The sequence below is a fragment of the Chionomys nivalis genome, assembly GCF_950005125.1.
Source record: "Chionomys nivalis chromosome 23 unlocalized genomic scaffold, mChiNiv1.1 SUPER_23_unloc_1, whole genome shotgun sequence".
Classification (NCBI taxonomy): domain Eukaryota; kingdom Metazoa; phylum Chordata; class Mammalia; order Rodentia; family Cricetidae; genus Chionomys; species Chionomys nivalis.
This window is the reverse complement of record NW_026646869.1, coordinates 399,959-419,911: the sequence shown is the minus strand read 5'-3', so window position 1 is coordinate 419,911 and position 19,953 is coordinate 399,959. Positions and strand designations below refer to the sequence as shown.

The 19,953-nt window shown below is 46.2% G+C and overlaps 1 protein-coding gene and 1 pseudogene across 2 annotated transcripts in view; one reads left to right on the top strand and one right to left on the bottom strand.

Moving 5' to 3' along the window:
• Positions 1-17,035, top strand: part of LOC130869022 (uncharacterized) — a 37,029-nt gene extending 19,994 nt beyond the window's left edge. For both annotated transcript variants that reach the window (XM_057761135.1, XM_057761137.1), the window contains 2 exons: positions 325-420; positions 1,326-17,035. In XM_057761135.1, the coding sequence (XP_057617118.1) occupies positions 325-420; positions 1,326-15,129 (13,900 nt within the window). In that variant the 3' untranslated portion in view covers positions 15,130-17,035. The remainder of the gene's footprint in view (positions 1-324; positions 421-1,325) is intronic.
• LOC130869027 (intraflagellar transport protein 172 homolog) overlaps positions 17,035-19,953 on the bottom strand; it is a 25,998-nt pseudogene continuing 23,079 nt past the window's right edge.

The following is a 19,953-nucleotide window of genomic DNA, read 5'->3' as shown; positions in this document are numbered from 1 at the left end:
TGCATCAGCTGCTGCCTCCTGGGTCCATCTTGCCCTGAGGTCCTACCATGACTTCCGTCAGCAATGGAGTGTAACCTGAGAACTGTAAGCTGAGACAAACCCTGTCCCCCTAAGCTTGTGGCCATCGTGTTTCAGCACAACAATGGAAATCCTGGCTGCAACACCATCTTAACCGTAGATGCTGTGTGTAAAATCCTGGGACTTTTACTTCGTTTACTGTGACAGCAATTGCCTCCTTCCTAAATTAACTTCCTATTCTTATTGGCTGGCTTACTGGTACTTTAATATCACTTCAGTTCTACTGACATCCCCTTTTGTGTTCAGTATTTCAGGACTTTCTATGGGCTGGAGCGAGGAATATGTATTCTCGTCAATAGACAGGAGTCTTCAACAGATCCTCCAACATCTGGAAAATGCAAGGTCAGAAAACAGAGTTTCTGGGTAGGGGAGAGAGGGAGTAAAAGGAGGGAGGTAAAAGAAATTTGAGTTTGAGCAATGGAGAATACTATTTTAAGCTTTATTTATTCCATGTTTTATATGGGTATTTTACTTGCATGTGTGTTTGTGCACCACATTCATGCCTGATGCCCACAGAGGCCAGAAGAGGGCATTGGATCCCCTGGCACTGCAGTTAGAAATGTTTGTAGACTACCATGTGGGTGTTGGTAAGCAAACTTGGGTCCTCTGGAAGAGCAGACACTACTCTTAACTGCTGAGCCATATCTCTAGGCCCCAAAATGTGTGTGTACACATCACATTTATTTAGGTATTTATTTATTATTTTTGTGCATGTGTGCACATGTGTACCACATCATGTACATGGTGGTCAGAGGAGAAGCCACAGTAGTCAGTTCTTTCCTTCTGACATGTGGTTCTTGGGGATCGAACACAGGTCTTCTGGCTTAATGGCAAGCACAGGTTGTGTGTGTGTGCATGTATGTATCTACAAAACTTGGGTGTCATTTCTGGGGAGCCATCAGCTGGATTTTTGAGATAATTAGCCTTGGCTGTCCAGTGAGCCCCAGGGGACCCACTTCTCTCTGCTTCCCCAGCACTGGGGCACTGTGTCCCTTTCTTTTCATGTGGGTCCTGGGGATGGAACTCAGCTTCTCTCTTTGTACAGCATGTCCTTTCCTCACTGACTCACACATTTTGCTCTTGGTGGAGGGATTCTTTACATAAACAACTGATGTTTGTGAATGCAAGCCCTCCTTTCATCTCTCCCTTAGATCAAAAATGTTTTGAACTTGAAACAACCACTCTCTCTCCTTACTAATTTTATGCCTACTGATCCCAAAGAAAACGAAAACATTTCTTTTTGTCAGGTCAACACTTTTAAGTCTACAAGACTCGCAAGATTTATCTTCCTCCTCCGTCTCTGACATTGTGGGTCGGGAGGCTATCCCACCTTCTTGCTACTGTACGGCGGGAAACCGTTCTTATGACTCCAGCGTGTCCTCTGTATCATCCAGTGAGTCTGCTGTATCATCCAGTGACAGCTCGAACCCATCTTATCTTCCAGTCTTTCCTGGAGGAGCAACGTGGCAATTGCACAGCCATAGCTTACCTGCTTTCTCCCGAAAGGAACCGCCCGCTCCCAGGAGCCAGGGCTCATCCCTGCCTATTTTTCAGCAGGCAGATCTTAAGAAAGCAGATCTTTTTCAAAATCTGGCAGCTCCTCCTCCCTTAAAAACTCAACGCTTTTTTATTAATTCAGTTTTAGAAAACCTAGATTCTTGCAAACAAGAGAATACAAGAAATAAGAGAAAGAATCATTTGGCCCAATCAGATCTTGGGCCAAATTCGGTTTTGAATGAGAGCCCAGGCCCACCCCTAGTACGGGCTCCACTCCAGCTCTCTCCTTTAGTCAGAGGAGAACTGGAAGGACACATGTCTCATAAGGTTTCTACTTTGCGGGCACAAGTGGTGCCTCTGCCTGTGAAGAAATCCTGGGAAATACTGAATCATTTGCTGGATGTACAAGGAGTCCCTGAACAAGGGCTCCCCAAAACTCAGTTACCTACACTCCTCCCTCAGAGGGCTGAGCAAAATACCAGCCGATCTCCAGATGCTCCATCGTTTCATGTCCATGTAAACATTGGGGTGAATTCTGAATTAAGCAGGACGGAAGTGTCACAGCCGCTGACCTCAAACAAGCAGTTACAGTCTGCTAATGACCGCCAGGTTCTTAGCTACAACCCTGTAGTTATATCAATGGGCACTCCAGCTCCCATTAACATAGTTCGGGAAGAAAACGGTTCACTGAAAAAAGATCCAAGGCATGTGTTAGAGCTGAATATAGACCAGAGGGTCCTAGGTCTTCCAGAAAAAAGGATACAGCCACAAAGGGCACAAGTAACTGACGTGGAACTGACAGCCCAGGTACCACGCTCAGCCACGGACAGCATAAAGGTTACTCCAGTGGCATTGCTTCAGGTTATGGGCTTGATGGGAATGATCCCAGAATCACACGCGCAGGTGATAGACAGCGTGGGGTTTCCCCCGCAGCCACCAAATCAAGCAGAAACAGTGAGTCTAACTCCTCGGCCATCAGATCAAGTAATTGAACAAAAAACAGTAACAAGTCTTCAGCATTCAGCTACAGAATCAAAGAGTATGGCCTCAAGACTGAGTCCAGTCACAGATAATATGAAGGTAACTCCTGAGAAATTGCTTCGCATCATGGATTCCATGGGGCTGATTAATGAATTATACCCACATGTCATAGAACCAGCAGAAATAGCCCCAAAGCCACAATACCAAGTCATGGAGTCGGCAAAGGTGGATACATTGCATGGCTACCAAGCCATACGACCAGAAGATAAGAGTCTAGGGCTACAGCAATCAGTTCTGGGAACTGTGGAAGTGATCCCCCAGCCTCAGCATAAAGTCATGGGAACACCGAACACGACCTTGGGGCCACAGAATCAAGCCCCAGAACACATTGGGATTGCTCCCGGTCCAATACATGAAAATATATTGGAAATTAGCTCAAGTGCACTTCCTAAAGCCATTGATTATACAAAAGCAACCCCAGTGGCACAACAAACCATGGATTTCATGCAGAAAATTCCACCAGGACAGCCACACATTACAGAACCTCGGGCTTTGATCCAAACTGAAAATTTGACCCCACTACCAACTCAGCCAGACGTTCTGACTTCTGCTGTCCCAAGAGGAGCAGCAGAATCTCGAGGCATACCTCCACAGCTACCGTCTACAGCCCTAGCGTCATCAGGAGTGATTCTGCTACCATCAGGTCAGTCCCCGCATGCTCTAAAGGTGACCCCGATAGTACAGGCGCCACATGGGGTGGGAATGATCCCACCACTCCAAGTTGTAGAGCCTCCTGGTTTGACTCCACAGCCAGAGTTACAGAACGTAAAATCTGAGCCCTTAATCCCAGATCCAAGATTGCGAAATATGAAATCTGTGGACATAGCCATGGATTTAGTCCCAGAAAAGGTAAAATATGGACCACCGACCTCAAGAGCAGTATCTACAGATTTGACCCTAGAATTGCATCAGCTGACTATGCAGTTTGAGGAATTAACCCACATGCCACAATTGCAAAGTGAGGAATCTGTGCCATCGGCCCCTGAATCTCAACTTCAAGATGTGAAATCTGGCCAAGTGATAGTTGAAGCACAACTCCAAAACATACAGGCTGCTGGGCTGGCCCCAGGTCCACAGGGGCAAAGTGATACATCAGTACATTTGACCCCTGGTTCACAGACTCAAGGTATGCAAGGGGTTGTTCATTCAGCCCTATCGCAGGAGTTACAAGGAGATTCAAAAATGGTGGAGTTGGCTCCAAGACCATCACTTGAAGATAAGAAATCTGCGAACTTGACCCGAAAACCATATTCACAAAGCACCAGCTTTGAGAAGACAGCCCATGTGCCATTGCTCGAAGACAGAAAGACTCTGTTGGTAGAAGGTAGGAGTTTAATTCCCGAGGCACTGGTGGAAAGTGTGAATCTTAGTGAATTGGTCCCAAGCACACACCTTTGTGCGGTAAAACCCTTAGAAGTGAACCCCGACCCAAGTTATCATTTCCTGGAACCTGCAGAATTGGCCCTACGGCGTCAAGCCCCAGAAGAAAGAGTGGGCTCTGACATTTGTCATCAGGTGGAAGAATCTGTTGAGCTGACACAATCAGCATTAGGAATGAGGCTGATACCACTGCGCCAAACCTCAGACTCTATGGAGATGTACTCACCACCACTCCAAGAAACTCTTGAAACTAGGAACCAGGTTGTAAAAGAGATGGAAGAGACTCCAGAATCACAAAATGCAATTAAAGATGCTCCGGATTTGCTACCAGACTCAGAAGTGCAGAATATGAACTCAGCGGTGATGGCCCCAGAATCACAGCCCTCAGATGGGAAGTTTCTTCATGGGACTCTAGAAACGTGTTCAGAAGTTACTAACTTATCAGAAATAACTCTAAAACCAGAGTACGAAGACAGAGAGACTATCAGATTAACATTTCCTAAAGTTGATGATACTCAGGGGGCCATGATAGAACCATATTCAGAAATGGGATCTCTGGAGTTGGGTCTAGAACCAGGAGTGCAAGGTGAGAAATCGGAGTCCTTGGCTCAACACTTGCAGTCTGTGGAAGTAATTGGTGAACCACCTGTACTAGCTGCAGAGCCTATCGCACTAACTACAGGACCCAAACCACACATTAAAGATGTGATCCCAGGGCCCCAGCTCGAAGTCAAACTTAGGCAAATGGATACAGAATCACAGTTGCAAAATGAGGAATCTGTAAATGTAACACGACAGTTGTCTCTAGGAGAGGTAGGTCCTGAAAAGACAAAGCCAGAGTCAGGGCCACAGAGTCCATCCCCGAAGGAACTGATTGAGGAGACACAGCCCCTGAAAGTGAAATCTGTGCATTTAAATCTAGGTCCACAGCAGCTAAGTATCAAATCTGGGTTGATTCCAGGGCCACAACTGCAAAGTATCAGATTTCCAGCGTTCTACCAAGGGGGAAAACGAGGAAATTTCATCTCAGGCCCCCCACGTTATGGTGTGAAATCTGATGAGGCACTCTCATGTTCCCCAGTACCAAAAATCAGATCATCAGATTGTATCCCGGGGCCAAATCTTCCAGAAGCAAAACTGCAACATGTGAAGCCTGTGGAAGTAAATGTAGGACCATGCTTGCAAGCTGTGAAATTCTCTGATCTGACCCCTGAGCCGAAGCACCAAGGTTTCAGATGTACACAGGTCATACCAGGTATTCACTTTCAAGATAGGAAGTCTCAGGGACTTTTGCCAGAATCATTTTTGCCATTAAGCCAAGAGCCACAGGTTGAAGATAGGAAGCTTGTTCTACCTATGGAAGTATCAGAGTTTCATAGCAGGAAACACACAATACCAGCCTCTGAACTACAATATCCAAGCGTGATATCTGAGGAGGTAAACCCGGAACTGCGGCAACAAGATACCAAATTTTCTGAGTTAACTTCTAGGCTAAGACTTCAAGGGGTCAAATTTGGGGAGCAAACTCCAGGACCATTGTTTCATGGTATGCATTCTATGACTCCAGAGTTGGGGATACATAATCCAAAGCTAGCGAAGATGACCCCAAAGCTGAACGATACAAAGCAGGTGAGTTTTAACTCTGGGCCGAGACTGCAAAATGTCAAACTTTTTGATGGAACATCAGGAACTCAATCTGAAGGTGTGACGACTTCAGAGTTACACTCGGGGCTACAGTTGGAGTGTGTAAAAATGTTTGAGTTTACCACACAGCCAGAGAGGCAAGGGATGAAGCCAGAGTTAATAATACAGGAGACGCTGTTTGAAGACAGGGCATATGTCACAAGGAATCAAGCACCAAGCTTTGAAGATGAGATGTCTTATAAACTACCATCTGAGCCACAGATACCAGTGGCAGAATCAGTGAGATTGACTCCCGGGATACAGCTAGCAAGTGTAGATCATTCTGAGTTGGTTGGAAGACCAGAGGCACAAGGTATAGAATCTTCTGAATCGATCCCTGGGCAGCATTTGGGACATATAAAACCTGTGGAGAAGGTCACAGCGTCAAAGCAGGAAGAGTTAACGCCAGGGCCACATTTGGGATATGTGAAATCTATGGAGTTAAGGTCAAAGTCAGAGCGGGGAAAAGTCAAAACTATACTGTTAACCCCAGGGAAACAAGCAGGAGATAAAATACCTGAGGAGCTGCCCCGGGGCCCCAACTTGAAAGGTTTAAAATCTGAGTTACTACCTTCAAGACCACAGTTAGAGAATAGGAAATCTGCAGTCTTAACTGTAGGACAATGTCCAGAGAGGATAAAATCTACAGTGGTATCCCCATGTAGTTCCCAGTCAGATGGTACAAAAACTGTGAAGTTGATTCCAGGTTCAACAATTCAAGACTTGAAGACTGTGGGGCTGGCCCGTGATACACATGTTCAAGATGCAAATGCCATGGGTTTGAAACTTGAACCAAAGCAAGAAGAGAGTCCTGTGACTTTTGTACCAGGGATACAGTTTCAAGATGAGTTTATGGAGGTGTTGCAGGTGCCTCAACTACAAGGTATAAAACCCAAGGAACTGACTGCACCGTCACAAATGCGGGGTAGGAAACATGTGATTATCTCATGTTTGAAGCCACAAAGTCTGAAACCTGTGAATATATCCAAAACACAAGGAATCCCAGGAGTAAAACTTGTGAATTTAGTCTCAACACAACCGTGTCGAGGGATGGCGCCTACAGATTTAACTCTCAAGCCTGGACAGGATGACCAGATAACTGTAAGATCACCCGAGTGGAAAGGTGGGGTTTTAGACCAGCTGAGCAAACATTTTGAGTCAGAAAATGTGTTGTCCATGAAGTCAGGTCAAGAAGCCAAACCTGCAGATAAAAAACCTAAAGAGATCAAATTTAAAGTACAATTTAAAGATACACCATCATTTGAATCGACTCCTAAACCAGTTGTTCACAGTGTAAAACCTGAAGAGGCCCAAGATGAACCCCAGGTGCCAAGTGTGAAACCATGCCAGGTGACTCCAGGGCCACAGGAGCACCAGGTGAAAGTCTCAGAGCCAATGTTAGAGCCACCATTTCAAGATGTGAAAACTATGGTGTTCACAGAGCCACACACGGGAAGTACAAAATCCGTCCGATGGATACCAATATCTGAATTTAAAAATGAGAAATGGGTAGGGTCAGACTTGAGGTTGCAATTTCAAAGTTCCACACCTACAGAATTGAAGCCGTCTACAAAATGGAGGGGTGTGAGGCCCTCTGAATTGACTGTCAGGTCTAAAATAATTCAAGAAGAAAAATCTGTAGGGTTGCATCTTGAGCCACAGTCACAGCAAGTAAAAACCTCTCCGTTAGCACTAGGGCTTCAGAAAACAAAAACTTTGAACTTAACATCAGAGCCACAACCTCAAGGAATCAAAACTGTGGATCAAAACAAAGATCCACCGGTTGGAAGTCTAAGATCCATTCAGTGGATACCAGGACCTGAGTTCCACAGCGTGAAGTGTTTAGGGAAAAATTATGGGTCACAATCCCAGAAACCATCCATACAGTTGGGAGGTCTGAAATCATCAGAGACGACTGTAAGGCCCAAAGTACAGCTCATAAAAACCCCTGAGGCATCCCCAAAACCAGAGTTACAAGAAGGGGAATCTTTGGTAGTGGAGTCAAAGTCCCCAAATGGGGAGTCTGTGGAGTTAAACTTGGGCCCTCAGTTACAAGATGAGAAATCTTCTACGTCAATTCTGGGGATAAAGCAGGAAGATGCAAGATCTACAGAGGTCAGTTCTAGCCCACGCTTGCAGGGTATGAGGTCTTCTGAAGTATTTTCAGAGGATATGCTTCAAGGAGAGAAACCCAAGGGCTTTGTGGCCCAGTCACTGTGGCAGGATGTAAAATCTCTTCAGCGGACTTTCGGCAAGGCACTTGACAGGAAGCTTTTGCAGCTGAAAATCCCTCAGTTCCAGGATGGGAAAGGATCCGTGTTAACCCCAGAATTACATCTTCAAGGTATGGAACCTGAGGCAGTCAAGCCTGGATCGAAGTTGAAAGGCCTGCAGCCCGAGCCTACAAATGTCCAAGCAGTGAAGGATATGGGGATCAATCATGGTGCAGAATCGCAGGTTGTGGGATTTGCTGAGCAGGACTCGGACTCCACAATTTATAGTGTGGGACCTTCTGAACTCAGTGCCAGAAACCTGAAGCAAGATGGGAAATTTCACAAATTAAGTCAAAAGCAACAGCTTCAAAGTATAAAACCGGTAGTCTGCAGTCACGGGCCACATTTGCAACATATCCAGTCATCAGAAGTATGTACAAAGCTTCCAGATCTGACATCTATGGAATTCAACTCAGAGCAACAGGTGCGAGAGAGAAAAGCTCCTGATGTGTGCACAGAGTCCAAGCTGTCAGATGAGTTATTTTTGGAATTTAAGTCTCGATTCTGTGACTTGAGTCCAGGATGTAAAAATCTGACATCCAACACAGGAACACAAAATGTAGAATCGCCTAAGTTGCACCCTGATCTAGACCTTCAAGGCATAAAATCTAAGGAATTCTGCCTTGGATCACATTTGGAAGATGTGAATTCTGCATGTACTCCCGATGCAAATTCTCAGTATACAAATTCCAGTGAATATAAACCTGGGTCATATTTGCAAAATACAAATTTCTCTGCACACATTCCAGAGCCAGACCCTTGGCGTATAAATACTATGTGCAACCCTGGGCCACATTTTAATGGAATGAATTCCCTTTTAGGACCAAAATTGCAATGTGTAGATTCTACTGTGTGCAATCATGAGCCAAATTTGCAAGATGTAAATTCTTCTGCATGCACTTCAGTGTCAAGTCCTCCGTGTGTGAATTCTTCCATATGCACCCCAGGACCAAGTCCTCCGTGTGTGAATTCTTCCATATGCACCCCAGGACCAAGTCCTCCCTGTGTGAATTCTTCTGTATGCACCCCAGAGCCAGGTCCTCCGTGTGTGAATTCTTCCGGATGCACCCCGGAGCCAAGTCCTCTGTGTGTGAATTCTTCCGGATGCACCCCGGAGCCAAGTCCTCCGTGTGTGAATTCTTCCGTATGCACCCCAGAGCCAAGTCCTCCGTGTGTCAATTCTTCTGTATGCACCCCAGGACCAAGTCCTCCGTGTGTGAATTCTTCCGGATGCACCCGGGAGCCAAGTCCTCCATGTATGAATTCCACTGAGTGCAATTCTAAAGCACATTTTCAAGGTGTGAATTCTGCATGCATTCCAAGCCAAAACCCTCAGTGTGAACATTCTAATAGGAATAATCTTGGGCCACTTCTTCAAGGAATGCATTCTGATACAACATTTCCAGCACCACAAAATATGTGTGTAAATTGTGTTTGGTGCAGTGTCCAAACACATTTGCAAAATGTGAATTCTTCTGCATGTACTCGAAGACAAGAATCACAGTCTGCAAATTCTATGGGATACAACCCTGGGCCACATTTAGAAGCTCCTAAACTTCAAGGTATGAAGTTTCCTGAGTTGAACCCAGGGACAGGAATTCAAAGAGAGATGCCTATAACAGTTAACCCAGGACAGCACTTGCAAGATTTAAGGCTTGAATTAACTCCAGGGTCAAATATTACAGGTATAGCACCTGCAGAATACAACCCTGGGCCACAGGAACAATGTGTGAATTTTTCTGAATTGAATCCAGGATTAGAATTACAACGCATAAATTTAGCAAAGCTTGGTTCAGGGCCACAGTTGCAAAACATAAAGTCCTTTGCATCGACCTCTGGATCAGAATCGCAGTGTACAAGATCTGTTCTATTGAGCCCTGGACCCCCTTTTCAAGGTGTGAAGCCATCTAACTTATCGGTAGGGGCAAAGTTTCAAGAGATCCCATTTTTGAAGAAGCAATTTGGGTCACGGCAGCAAACTGCACAACCCATGTTGACTCCAAAGCCTCAGTCAACTGGTGTGGACTCTGTGGAAGTTTTACCAACACCACTGCCTGAAGATAAAATGTTTCCAGAGATGAGCAAACAGCCATTGCTTTGTACAAACTCTGTAAACCTGACACCTGGATATGGTCTGCAGGACTTCAGAAGTAAGGAATTTTCACCAGGACCTTGCTTTCAAACAGTTATGTGTTTGAAGCCAGGGTCACAGTCTCAGAGCGGGAACTCTTCAGAGTTCGCTCCATGCCACGGGTCTCAATGTGCTCAGTCTTTCTTTGCCCCAAAGCCATGTCTTCAAGATCTAAAACCCATGGAGCTGAGTCTTGGATCCCAACAGCAAAGTATGAATTGCCAACAGATTGCTTTAGATGAAACGCCAATGGTAGTAACACAGGAGTCCACCAGGAAGTCCTTGGCAGGACCAGCACTGACGAGTGTCAAATTTTCAAATTTAATTCCAGAGTCGCAGTCGCAATGTATGAAATTTAAGGCTTTGACTTCAGAGCTGAGGGGGCAAAGTGTAAAACATGTGAAATTATCATCAGTGTCCCTGCCACGAAGTGGAAACTCTGTGGGCTTATCACCAAGTCCATTCCTTCAAAATGTGACATTTGGGAACCAAATTCCCCAAACAAATGATCAAATCACAGAACCCTCTAAGGTGACGTGCAGACCAGTACACCACCTGGTGGACTATGCAGAGATGAACACGAAGATCAGGTACCAAGCCCCTAAATTGGAAAATTATATTCCGCTGCCTGTTTATCAAGAAGATGTGGGATCTTCAGAAATGACGAAAGGGTTTAGACACAAAAGCACAGAAACAACAGAGAAATCTATGAGGTTGTTCCCCAAGCCAACGGATACAGTCACAGAATCATTGGGGATGCCGCAGCAGCCAGAGCTTCAAGTGCCAGGATTTGCTGATCTGACTCCAACACTAAGTGATCAAGATTCAAACGCCTCAGAACTGACCCCACAGAAAAACTACCAGAGCCTAGAAACCCTGGAGATGCTTTCTTGTTCGTGGCCTCAAGTGAAAGATTTCAAGCAGTCACAGACCCAACCAGCCACAGGATCTAAGAGAATGACCCTCGACCTCAAGAATCATGCCACAGAAATGACGGTGCTAACTCGTAAGGTAAGACAGCAAGGGAAAGAATTTCTTAGAGTGACTTCAACACCAGTAAACAGAGAGACTGAATGTGTCGAAAAATCTCCATGGCCATATCCTCAAGACTTAGGACCTGTGATGGGGAGCTCCGAGAAAAGATCCCCAAGGGAACAATCTGTAGCCTCGTCACCAAGGCCATTCTATCATGTTCCGGATTCTGCTCCAGGAATAACACCAGGACCTCAGATTCCTGAATCTGTAGGTTTGACCTCTAAGCCATGGCTGCAAAGGGAAAAATTCTTAGAGTTGGCCACCCAGCCAACCAATCAAGTTGAGGGAAATACAGCCTCTGTAGAGCTCACGTTTGAGGAATGTCAGACAGAAGAGGTAGGAATTGGTCTAACAACGCCCCAGAAGGCAAGCATTGAAAAAGCGAACGTCACTCCAATAGAATCACTGGATCAGATTATAAACTTCGTAACGGTGAGTCCAAAGCCACTCGATCAAATGACAGAACCTGCAAAGACACAGCTTCAAGTTCCTCAAGTCTCTGAATCTCTGACAGTGATTCCTGGACCACCACTTCAAGTTATAGAGTCAGTGATGATACCGGAGCCGACCTCTCAAGGGTCAAAATATGTTGATTTGACTCCCAAACTGCATGATAGGATAGTTGCAGAGTTTGCTCCAAGACTTTGGCTACAAAATGTGCAATCTAAGAAATTAATCGCAGAGCCAACACATCATATTTTAGAAACGATAGAATTATCAGGCTTTCAAGTGATAAAGACGATATTGCTTCCCAAGCCCCTGCTTCTGATTGTGAAATCCGAAGAGTTGGCACCAGGACCAAGTCCTCAGGCTGTCGAACCAATAGGAGTTGCCACAAGATCAAGAACTCAAGTAAAGGATCCTTTGAATTTACTCCCAAGACCACATCTTCAAGACAAGATAAAACCTATAAAACGAACTCGAAGGGCAAATATTCAAGAGACTTTTCCAGAATTAATCGTACAGCAAACATTTCCACTTGAGGAACCTCCAGTATTAACTCATAAGCAAAGGCTTCAGGCTGGAAAATCTGTAGGAATCAAAAGAGAATCTCCTAAAGTACTGGAAATGGATCTGAATCAAGGACGGGTGTGTCAGAACAGAGCTTCGGAAATGATAACATCAGAAAAGTTACAAGCAGAGAATTACTTCTCTAGGTTCATAAGCAGCCCTCCGATACCATTTATTTCAAGCTCTGTCAAAACAAGCGAATTAGGGCCCCTTCAGGGTTCTGGAAGGCCGGAAGTGTCAAGAGCCCGGACTATGAAGAACTCTAATGCTGGCATTTTGCAGTCTCCAGAGTCCTATACAGAAACTATTAGGATGCGGTCACCAGCTCTTCCCTTGGTCCTTCCCTCTGATAAAACAGGGAACTCTGTGGGATCCCTATATCCCGAGATCTGGGATATGGATGTCATAACTAAGGAATCAACCGAAAAGAAGCAAATGGAAGAATTTGGGAATTTACTGCAGAGCTATGCTCCTTATCCACTGAGATTACTACCCTCGGAGTTTCAGGCAGGATTAGGAGCTCGAAGAAACTCTATCCGTTCTTTCCTGGGCAGACAACTGAACATCTGGGAAAGCCATGTCTGTAGGCAGCGACTACCCAGGAAGTACCTCTCCAATATGCTGATGCTGGGGAATGTTCTGGGAACCACTATGGAAAGGAAGCTTTGTTCTCAACCGTTTTTAACAGAAGGAGCCACTATGGATATCTGCCGATCGATTCAGAATTTATTTGGGGTTCCAGCTGAACTGATGGAATTTTCCCAGAGCCTACTAGAGAGGGGCCCAAGGACGATTTCACAGACGTCAGTGGTCAAAAACTATATTCAGAGACATATCTTAGGCCATGGTCACGAGAAAAGAATGCCCTTAAAGATGTGGACACGCGGATCCACATCCTCCATAATACAGCAGTACTCTGGTACTAGATTGGGACTAAAGAAAACAAACTCAAAACTCAGTGATATATTCCAGGAAGTCACTCAGCACGTGCCTGTCTCATGTACAGGGGCCCAGTTTCCTGCCTTAGGGAAGCCAGAGTCTCCTCTCGGGATACTTTACAATAGGGAAGATCCTGTTTCCAGGGAGCCGAGTAAAACCTCCCAGAGCGATTCACAGACAGGAACTTTTGAGTCTCACCGCTCAAAGTCAAGTTATTTTTCCCAGACCAAGACCGATCACTCAGAACAGCTCCATCTACTTAAAGATCTACAGCTAAAGGTAGCAGCAAAACTCTTACGCAGTCAAATACCCCACAACGTCCCTCCACCCCCAGGGTCAGGTCTTGTCCTGAAATACCCCATCTGCTTGCAGTGCGGCCAATGTTCAGGATATAGGTGCGGTCATGAGTTACAGTCTGGTTTTGGGTCTTACCTTCTCATCTACCCACAGATCCACCTTATAAGAAACCCTGAAGGCCACGGTGAGACTCGATTGCATCTTGGTTTTAGGTTGCGCATAAGGAAAAGACCTCACATCTCAAAGAATCATGGGAGAAACAGAGCGGACACATCGAAGAGCCCTTCATCACTGCACAGGGAAGCTAAAATGTATACGCCAGCTTCCAAGAGTCCAACTTCTACAAGAGATTTCCAGCCCAGATCTTCCCAGTCTCCGGCTTCTGTACCAGTTCACAGGAGGCAAAAGCAATGGGGCAGCTGTGGCGTGGCAGGGAAGACAGAAGCCAAAGACTCTGGGCATTATGAATTCTGTGAGGTTCTCTCCACGTCAGAGAGTGGCTCTGAAAGTAACCGGCATGAAAAATGGGCTAAGTCAAGACGCAGAAAGATGCAAAACATAAAATTCTACAAAAACAGACCCACAGAAGAGTGTCCTTTTGGAACACTGACAGATCCATCAAGAAGCAAGAGTATCAAAACCGCTCAAACCAGCACTGTTTCTTCAAAGAGACAACCAAAGAAATCCTCCCAGCCCAGGTTCATCCAGCTGCTTTTTCAGCGCCTAAAGCAGGCATTCCAAAGAGTTATGGCTCTCACTGCACAGAAGCCTAAGGACAGGGCTAGTCCAGACAATTTGTGGTCAAGCAAAAACTTGTACCCCAAAGAAAAAGACGAGGATGATTGTTTAACAGGAGATGGCAGAGGGGCCAGCACACCTGTTATCAAGCAAAGGTTCATGGGTTCCACCCCTAAGAAAGAAGACAGGTTGCAGAAAACATGTGACCAAGCTCAACAATCAAAACAAGTGAGCTCTCTCCAACGCCACAGTCCTCAGACAAAGCCTACGAGTCCCTCTGACAGAACCCTCAGAAGCCTCTCGGAGAGGAGATGTCGCAGTCCCTCCCAGAGGAAGGATCGCAGTCCCTCTAGAAGAACCCCTCAGAGTATCTCTGACAGGAGCCTGCCCAGGCTCTCTAAGGGGAGAGGTCGCAGTCCCGCAGGGAGGAGCCAACCCAGCCCTTCTGGGAGAAGGCCTCGCAGTTCCTCAGGGAGGAGCCCTTGTGAGAGAAGGGGACATAATTCCTCCCCCAAGGGTCAGCTCGGTCTTTATGGGAGGAACCAACACAGTCCCCCTTTTCAGAGATGCCGCAGCCCCTCAAAAAGGAGCCATCTCAGTCCTATTCGGAGAACATGGGCCAGTTCTTCAGAACGGAGCCATAGTACTCTCTCTGAGAGACCCCCTTCCAGACACTCTGGCAGGACAAGGCATAGCTCTTCTGGAAGAGGCTACCGCAGTCCCTCTAAGTCCAGGCTCCACAGGCCTTCCAGACTCCACCGCAGCCATTCTCAGAGAACTCACTACAGCCCCTCTGACAGCAGCTGCGGTCATTTTGAAAGGAGCCGACGCTTAGAGCGGAACCAGGAAGGTCACCATGCGAGACCCCATCACAGCCCCAAGGGGAAGCTCCGGCACAGTTCCCCTAAGGAGAGACCCAGACATTCAACTCTCCAAGGGACCACACCCGAAACATATGTCTGGTATATGGGGTGCTGGGGATCAAAGTCGGGCGGCATGCTTGTTAGGCAAGCCCCAGCCCTCTAAAATTAAAATGGTCTTAAAAATTATTTTAGTTGTTTGTTTGTGTGTATGACGTGTGTGTGGATGCAGGCATGCCTGTGTTATGCTGTGCTTGTGGAGTTGATTCTCTCCATCTACTGTGGGTCCTGGGGATTGAACACTCATCAGTAGTAGGCTTATGCAGCAAGACCTTTTAACCACTGAGACATCTTGCCGGTCCTATATTGATGGTTTTAAAAAATATTTATTTTATGTGTATGGGTATTTTGTCTGCATATATGTCTATGTTCCATGTGGTCTGTACACCACATGCATGCCTGATTTTCCCCAAGGCTAGAAGATGGCATTGGATCCCATGGACTGGAGTTACAGAAGACTGTAAGTTTCTAGGTGGGTCCTGGGAATTGAATCCTGGACCTCTGGAAGAGCAAGCAGTGCTCTTAACTGATGAGCCATCTCTCTAGCCTCTTAGTTAAAAAAAATAGGTCAAATGTCATGGCACACGGTTTTAACCTAAGCACTGGGGAATCTGAGCAGATCACTGGGTTTGAGGTCAACTTGGTCTACACTGTGTGTCTCCACTGTGTGATGGGCAGATTTTGAAGGACAAGGCTAACATCAGTAAGGCTAGGGAAGAGGCTTTTGTACGACTGAGGTGGGAGATGCTGGCGGTCTGGACTGGTGGTCGTATGGCCAGACCAGATATCAGACTGGGAATGCATGTAGTGTCTAAGACCTGGGCTGGGGTGTAGCCCAGCTGGTAGAGCACTCTAGTGTTCGCTAAGCTCTGGGTTGGTCTCCACCACTGAATAAACTGGCGAGGCAGTGCAAGCCTGCAATCTCAGCACTGAGAGGAAGAGGCAGGAGGATCAGAACTCCAAGGTCACCCTTGGCTATATATGAAATTTGAGGCCAGCCTGGGCTCCACAAGACTTTGCTTAAAAACAAAATCTCAAAAAAAGCCGGGCAGTGGTGGCACACGCCTTTAATCCCAGCACTCAGGAGGCAGAGGCAGGCGGATCTCTGTGAGTTCGAGGCCAGCCTGGTCTAAAAGAGCTAGTTCCAGGACAGGAACCAAAAGCTACGGAGAAACACTGTCTCGAAAAATCCAAAAAAAAAAAAAAAAAAAATCTCAAAAAAACAAGACAAAAACAAAATTGGGGCTGGAAGGATGGTTTAGCAGTTAAGAGCATTTGTTGCTCTTGTAGAGGACCTGAGTTTGGTTCCCAGCACCTACAAAGTGGCTCACAACCACTCCAGTTTCAGGGGATCTGATACCCTCTTCTGACCTCCATGGGTGCCAGCCATACATGGGTACCTGTGTAAGCAAAACAGTCATATACGTAATAATAAAATTATTACCTTAAAAGGTAAAAAGTAGACAGACAGACAGAGAGGTAGGTAGGTAGGTAGATAGATAGATAGATAGATAGATAGACAGACAGACAGACACACAGGCAGACAAGGTAGAGTCCTGAGAACTTGCGGACAGCTTACATGGGGTCAAGGGAGGAGGGGTATATATGAAAAAGCTCAAGCTGCTTCCCAGAAACAGCTGACATTATTAAACCCTTACATCTAAGCCTTTTGCAGATTCTTTCTTGTTCTTCACCACCATTACCATCGCCACTCTCTTTTATAATACTATGTGGTAAATACTGTCATCTGTGCCCCCATTTTATATGAAGAAAACCAAATCTCAGGGTTGGAAAGGGTGAATGACCTTTCTAAGTTTATACAAGATGAAAAGTTGAACCAACGTTTGAACTCAAGGAATTTAAGGTCCCAAATGTGTTCATTACCTCTGTGCCACACCCAGGAAAGACACAGAGGTATGTTAAAAAGACTTGGGCAGGCTGCAGAGATGGCTTAGTGGTTAAGAGTGTGTACTGCTCTTGCAGAGGACCTGAGTTCAATTCCCACTATCTACATATGAAGGCTCATAACTGCCTGAAGCTCTCGTTCCAGGCGATCCTACACCTCTGGCCTCTGCAGGGACCATCATTCATGTGGACATACCCACACATGGACCCTCACACAGACACATTGTGGCAGTGTGGATGGGACTGCCTCCCACTGGCTCAGACGTCTGAAGACTTGGTCCCCAGGAGGTGGAACTGTTTAGGAGGGATTGGGAAGTATGGCCTTGTTGGAGGAGGTTTGTCACTGCGGGTGAGGCTTTGCTGTTTCAAAAGTTTTCTGCCATCTCCAGTGCTGTCTGTTTGCTGGTTCCACGATGTGAGCTCTCAGCTGTCCAGGCCACTCTGCTCGCACTGCCGCTATCATGGAACTGTAAGGTCATTTTGTGCGGCTTTTATAGGCTGCCTTGGTCACGGTGTTTTGCCACAGTAATAGAAAAGTGACTAAAACACCCAGTTCAAAGTAACTAAATTTTAAAAATGTAAAAGCTTTAAATATATAGACAGTAATAATACAAACAAGAAACAACCTCTTAAAGGAAAACCTTGCAAAGGAGAAGCTAAAACATTAGGGCATATTCAGAGCTAGAGGAACAGCTCTGCAATCAGGAGTGTATACTGCTCTTGGAGAGACTGGTGTCTGGTTCCAGCACCTTTATCAAGGCGGCTCACAACCGCCTGGAACTCCAGCTTCAGGAGGTTCAAAACTCTCTTCTGACCTTGGCAGGCACTGGCACTCACGTGCACAAACCAACACATCGACATTCTTATTCACAGAATTTAAAACTATTTTTAAAAAGGTATATTGATCTAGAGTAGGAAGGAGTTTGGAGTAGGTGCACCAGGAAGGGCTCATGTTGTTGGGGTGTGTGGGAAGCAGTGCCCACACACAGGACATAAGCAGCCCACAGGCCTCCTAGTGGCCAGCATTCAGTTCCACAGCTCTCACCTCTCAGCAGTGTGGAGCTGCCTTGCCTCCCGGGCGTTTGCTCAACATTGCCTCTGTTTCTGGGGTCATCTCCAGGGTCTCCAATAAGGCTGTTGCCCTGGAGAGGAAGGGAAGAAAGCACAGGAATGAAGCAGGATCTGGAGGAGCAGAGGGGAACCCTGGTGCTGCTGGGGCAGCAGGAGGGAGGAAGAAAGGCCAGTAACACCGCCCTTTGTCTAGGCTCCTCCCATGACTACAGGGCCCCATTGAGCTGTGACACTGCTAGGCCCACACTGGCTCAGCACCACACTGGCTGTTAGCAGCTCTCACCGGGTGTAGCTGCCGTCATCGATGGCTGTTCCAAACTCAATCAGGCCCTCGTCCAGGGTGTAGGCCACAGTCGTCACCCCTTCGGTCGCCATCACCTCTGTCTTCCCTCCACCTTGCTCCAGACCTACAACGTCACCCTGCACAGTATACAAAGAGTGGCATCCAGTTCTTCAGTAGGAAACAGACTTAGGGGTGTGTGGGCACGCACAGACTGTGGGTGCGCGTGTGACTGCACTTGTACATGTGAGCAGGCCAGAAGACACGCTCGGGTGTCACTCAGCTGCTTCCACCCTTTCTTTCTTCAACCAGGATCTCAGCTTGGCCCTGGAATTTACCAAGTAAGCTGGGCTGAGCCCTAGCGGTCTGCCTGTCTCTGCCTTTCCAGCTCTGGGATTTAAGTGTGCACTAACACGCTTCACTTTCTTGCTGTATGTTCTGGGGCTCAAACTCAGGCCCCTCTACTTGAACAGCAAGCACTTTACCAAATGAGTTATCTTCTCAACTCTTAGACTGATATTCTTTTTAAAGTGTATTATTTTGTCAAGCAGTGGTAGTACACCTTTAACCCCAGCACTCAGGAGGCAGAGACAGGTGGATCTCTGTGAGTCTGAGGCCAGCCTGGTCTACAGAGTGAGTTCCAGGACAGCCAGGGCTGCACAGATAAACCCTGTAATATATATCTATATAATTACTTTTTCATGTTTATTTATTTAGCATGTGTGTGTCCGTCCATGTGGGCCCTGAAGACTGAACTCAGGTCATCAGGCTTGGCAGCGAGCACCCTTATCCATGGAACCATTTCCCCAGGCCCCAGACTGAGATATTCTTGGGGGTCCTCCAGTTAAATTACAACTTGAACCTTTACCCAGAACATACTTTTTCTTTTCCGGCACTGCTCAGTTCACGTGACAAAATCACTAAGAATGTTCCCCACGTCTATGCTACCCATCCCCCTTTAAAAAATAAAAAACAACCAAAACAAAGCAAATCAGTAAAATGACATTTTTTAGCTGGGTGGTGGTGGCCAACGCCTTTAATCCCAGCACTTGGGAGGCAGAGGCAGTTGGAGCTCTGTGAGTTCAAGGCCAGCCTGGGCTACTAGAGCTAGTTTCAGGACAGGCTCCAAAGCTACAGAGAAACCCTGTCTCAAAAAACCAAAGAATAAATAAATAAATAATAAAAAAGAGAAAAGACAGAAGGGCAAAGGCCAAAAGCTAAAATCTGAGCAGCAGGAAAGGGGGTGCTGATCTGAAGGCAAATGCATGTATCTGACAATGAGCCTCGGGCCTTCAGCACGTGGATGGGCTGAGTCAGTCTCTGAGTAAACCCGGCCTAGCCCGTTCTGTAGCAAAGGGCACCAAAGCAAGGGGAGCACAGCCTTAACATGGATTCTGATTGCTACAGAAGAAAACAACCATCTCAGCGGGAAAACAAGTAGAGACTGCCTTCAGAGTAACATGTGGGTGTATGTGTGCAAGCACACGCACATACAACACAACCAGTATGAAAGAATAAATTGTAATTATAAACAATAATTTTAGGTCTTTAAGCATTTTAGATATTAAAAATGGCAGTTATAGACAATGCATTGTAATAAAATTAAATATTACATATTTGAAGATATAAAAATGACATGGAAAATTAACTAAGGAAAGACTGGAGTGGCTGGGC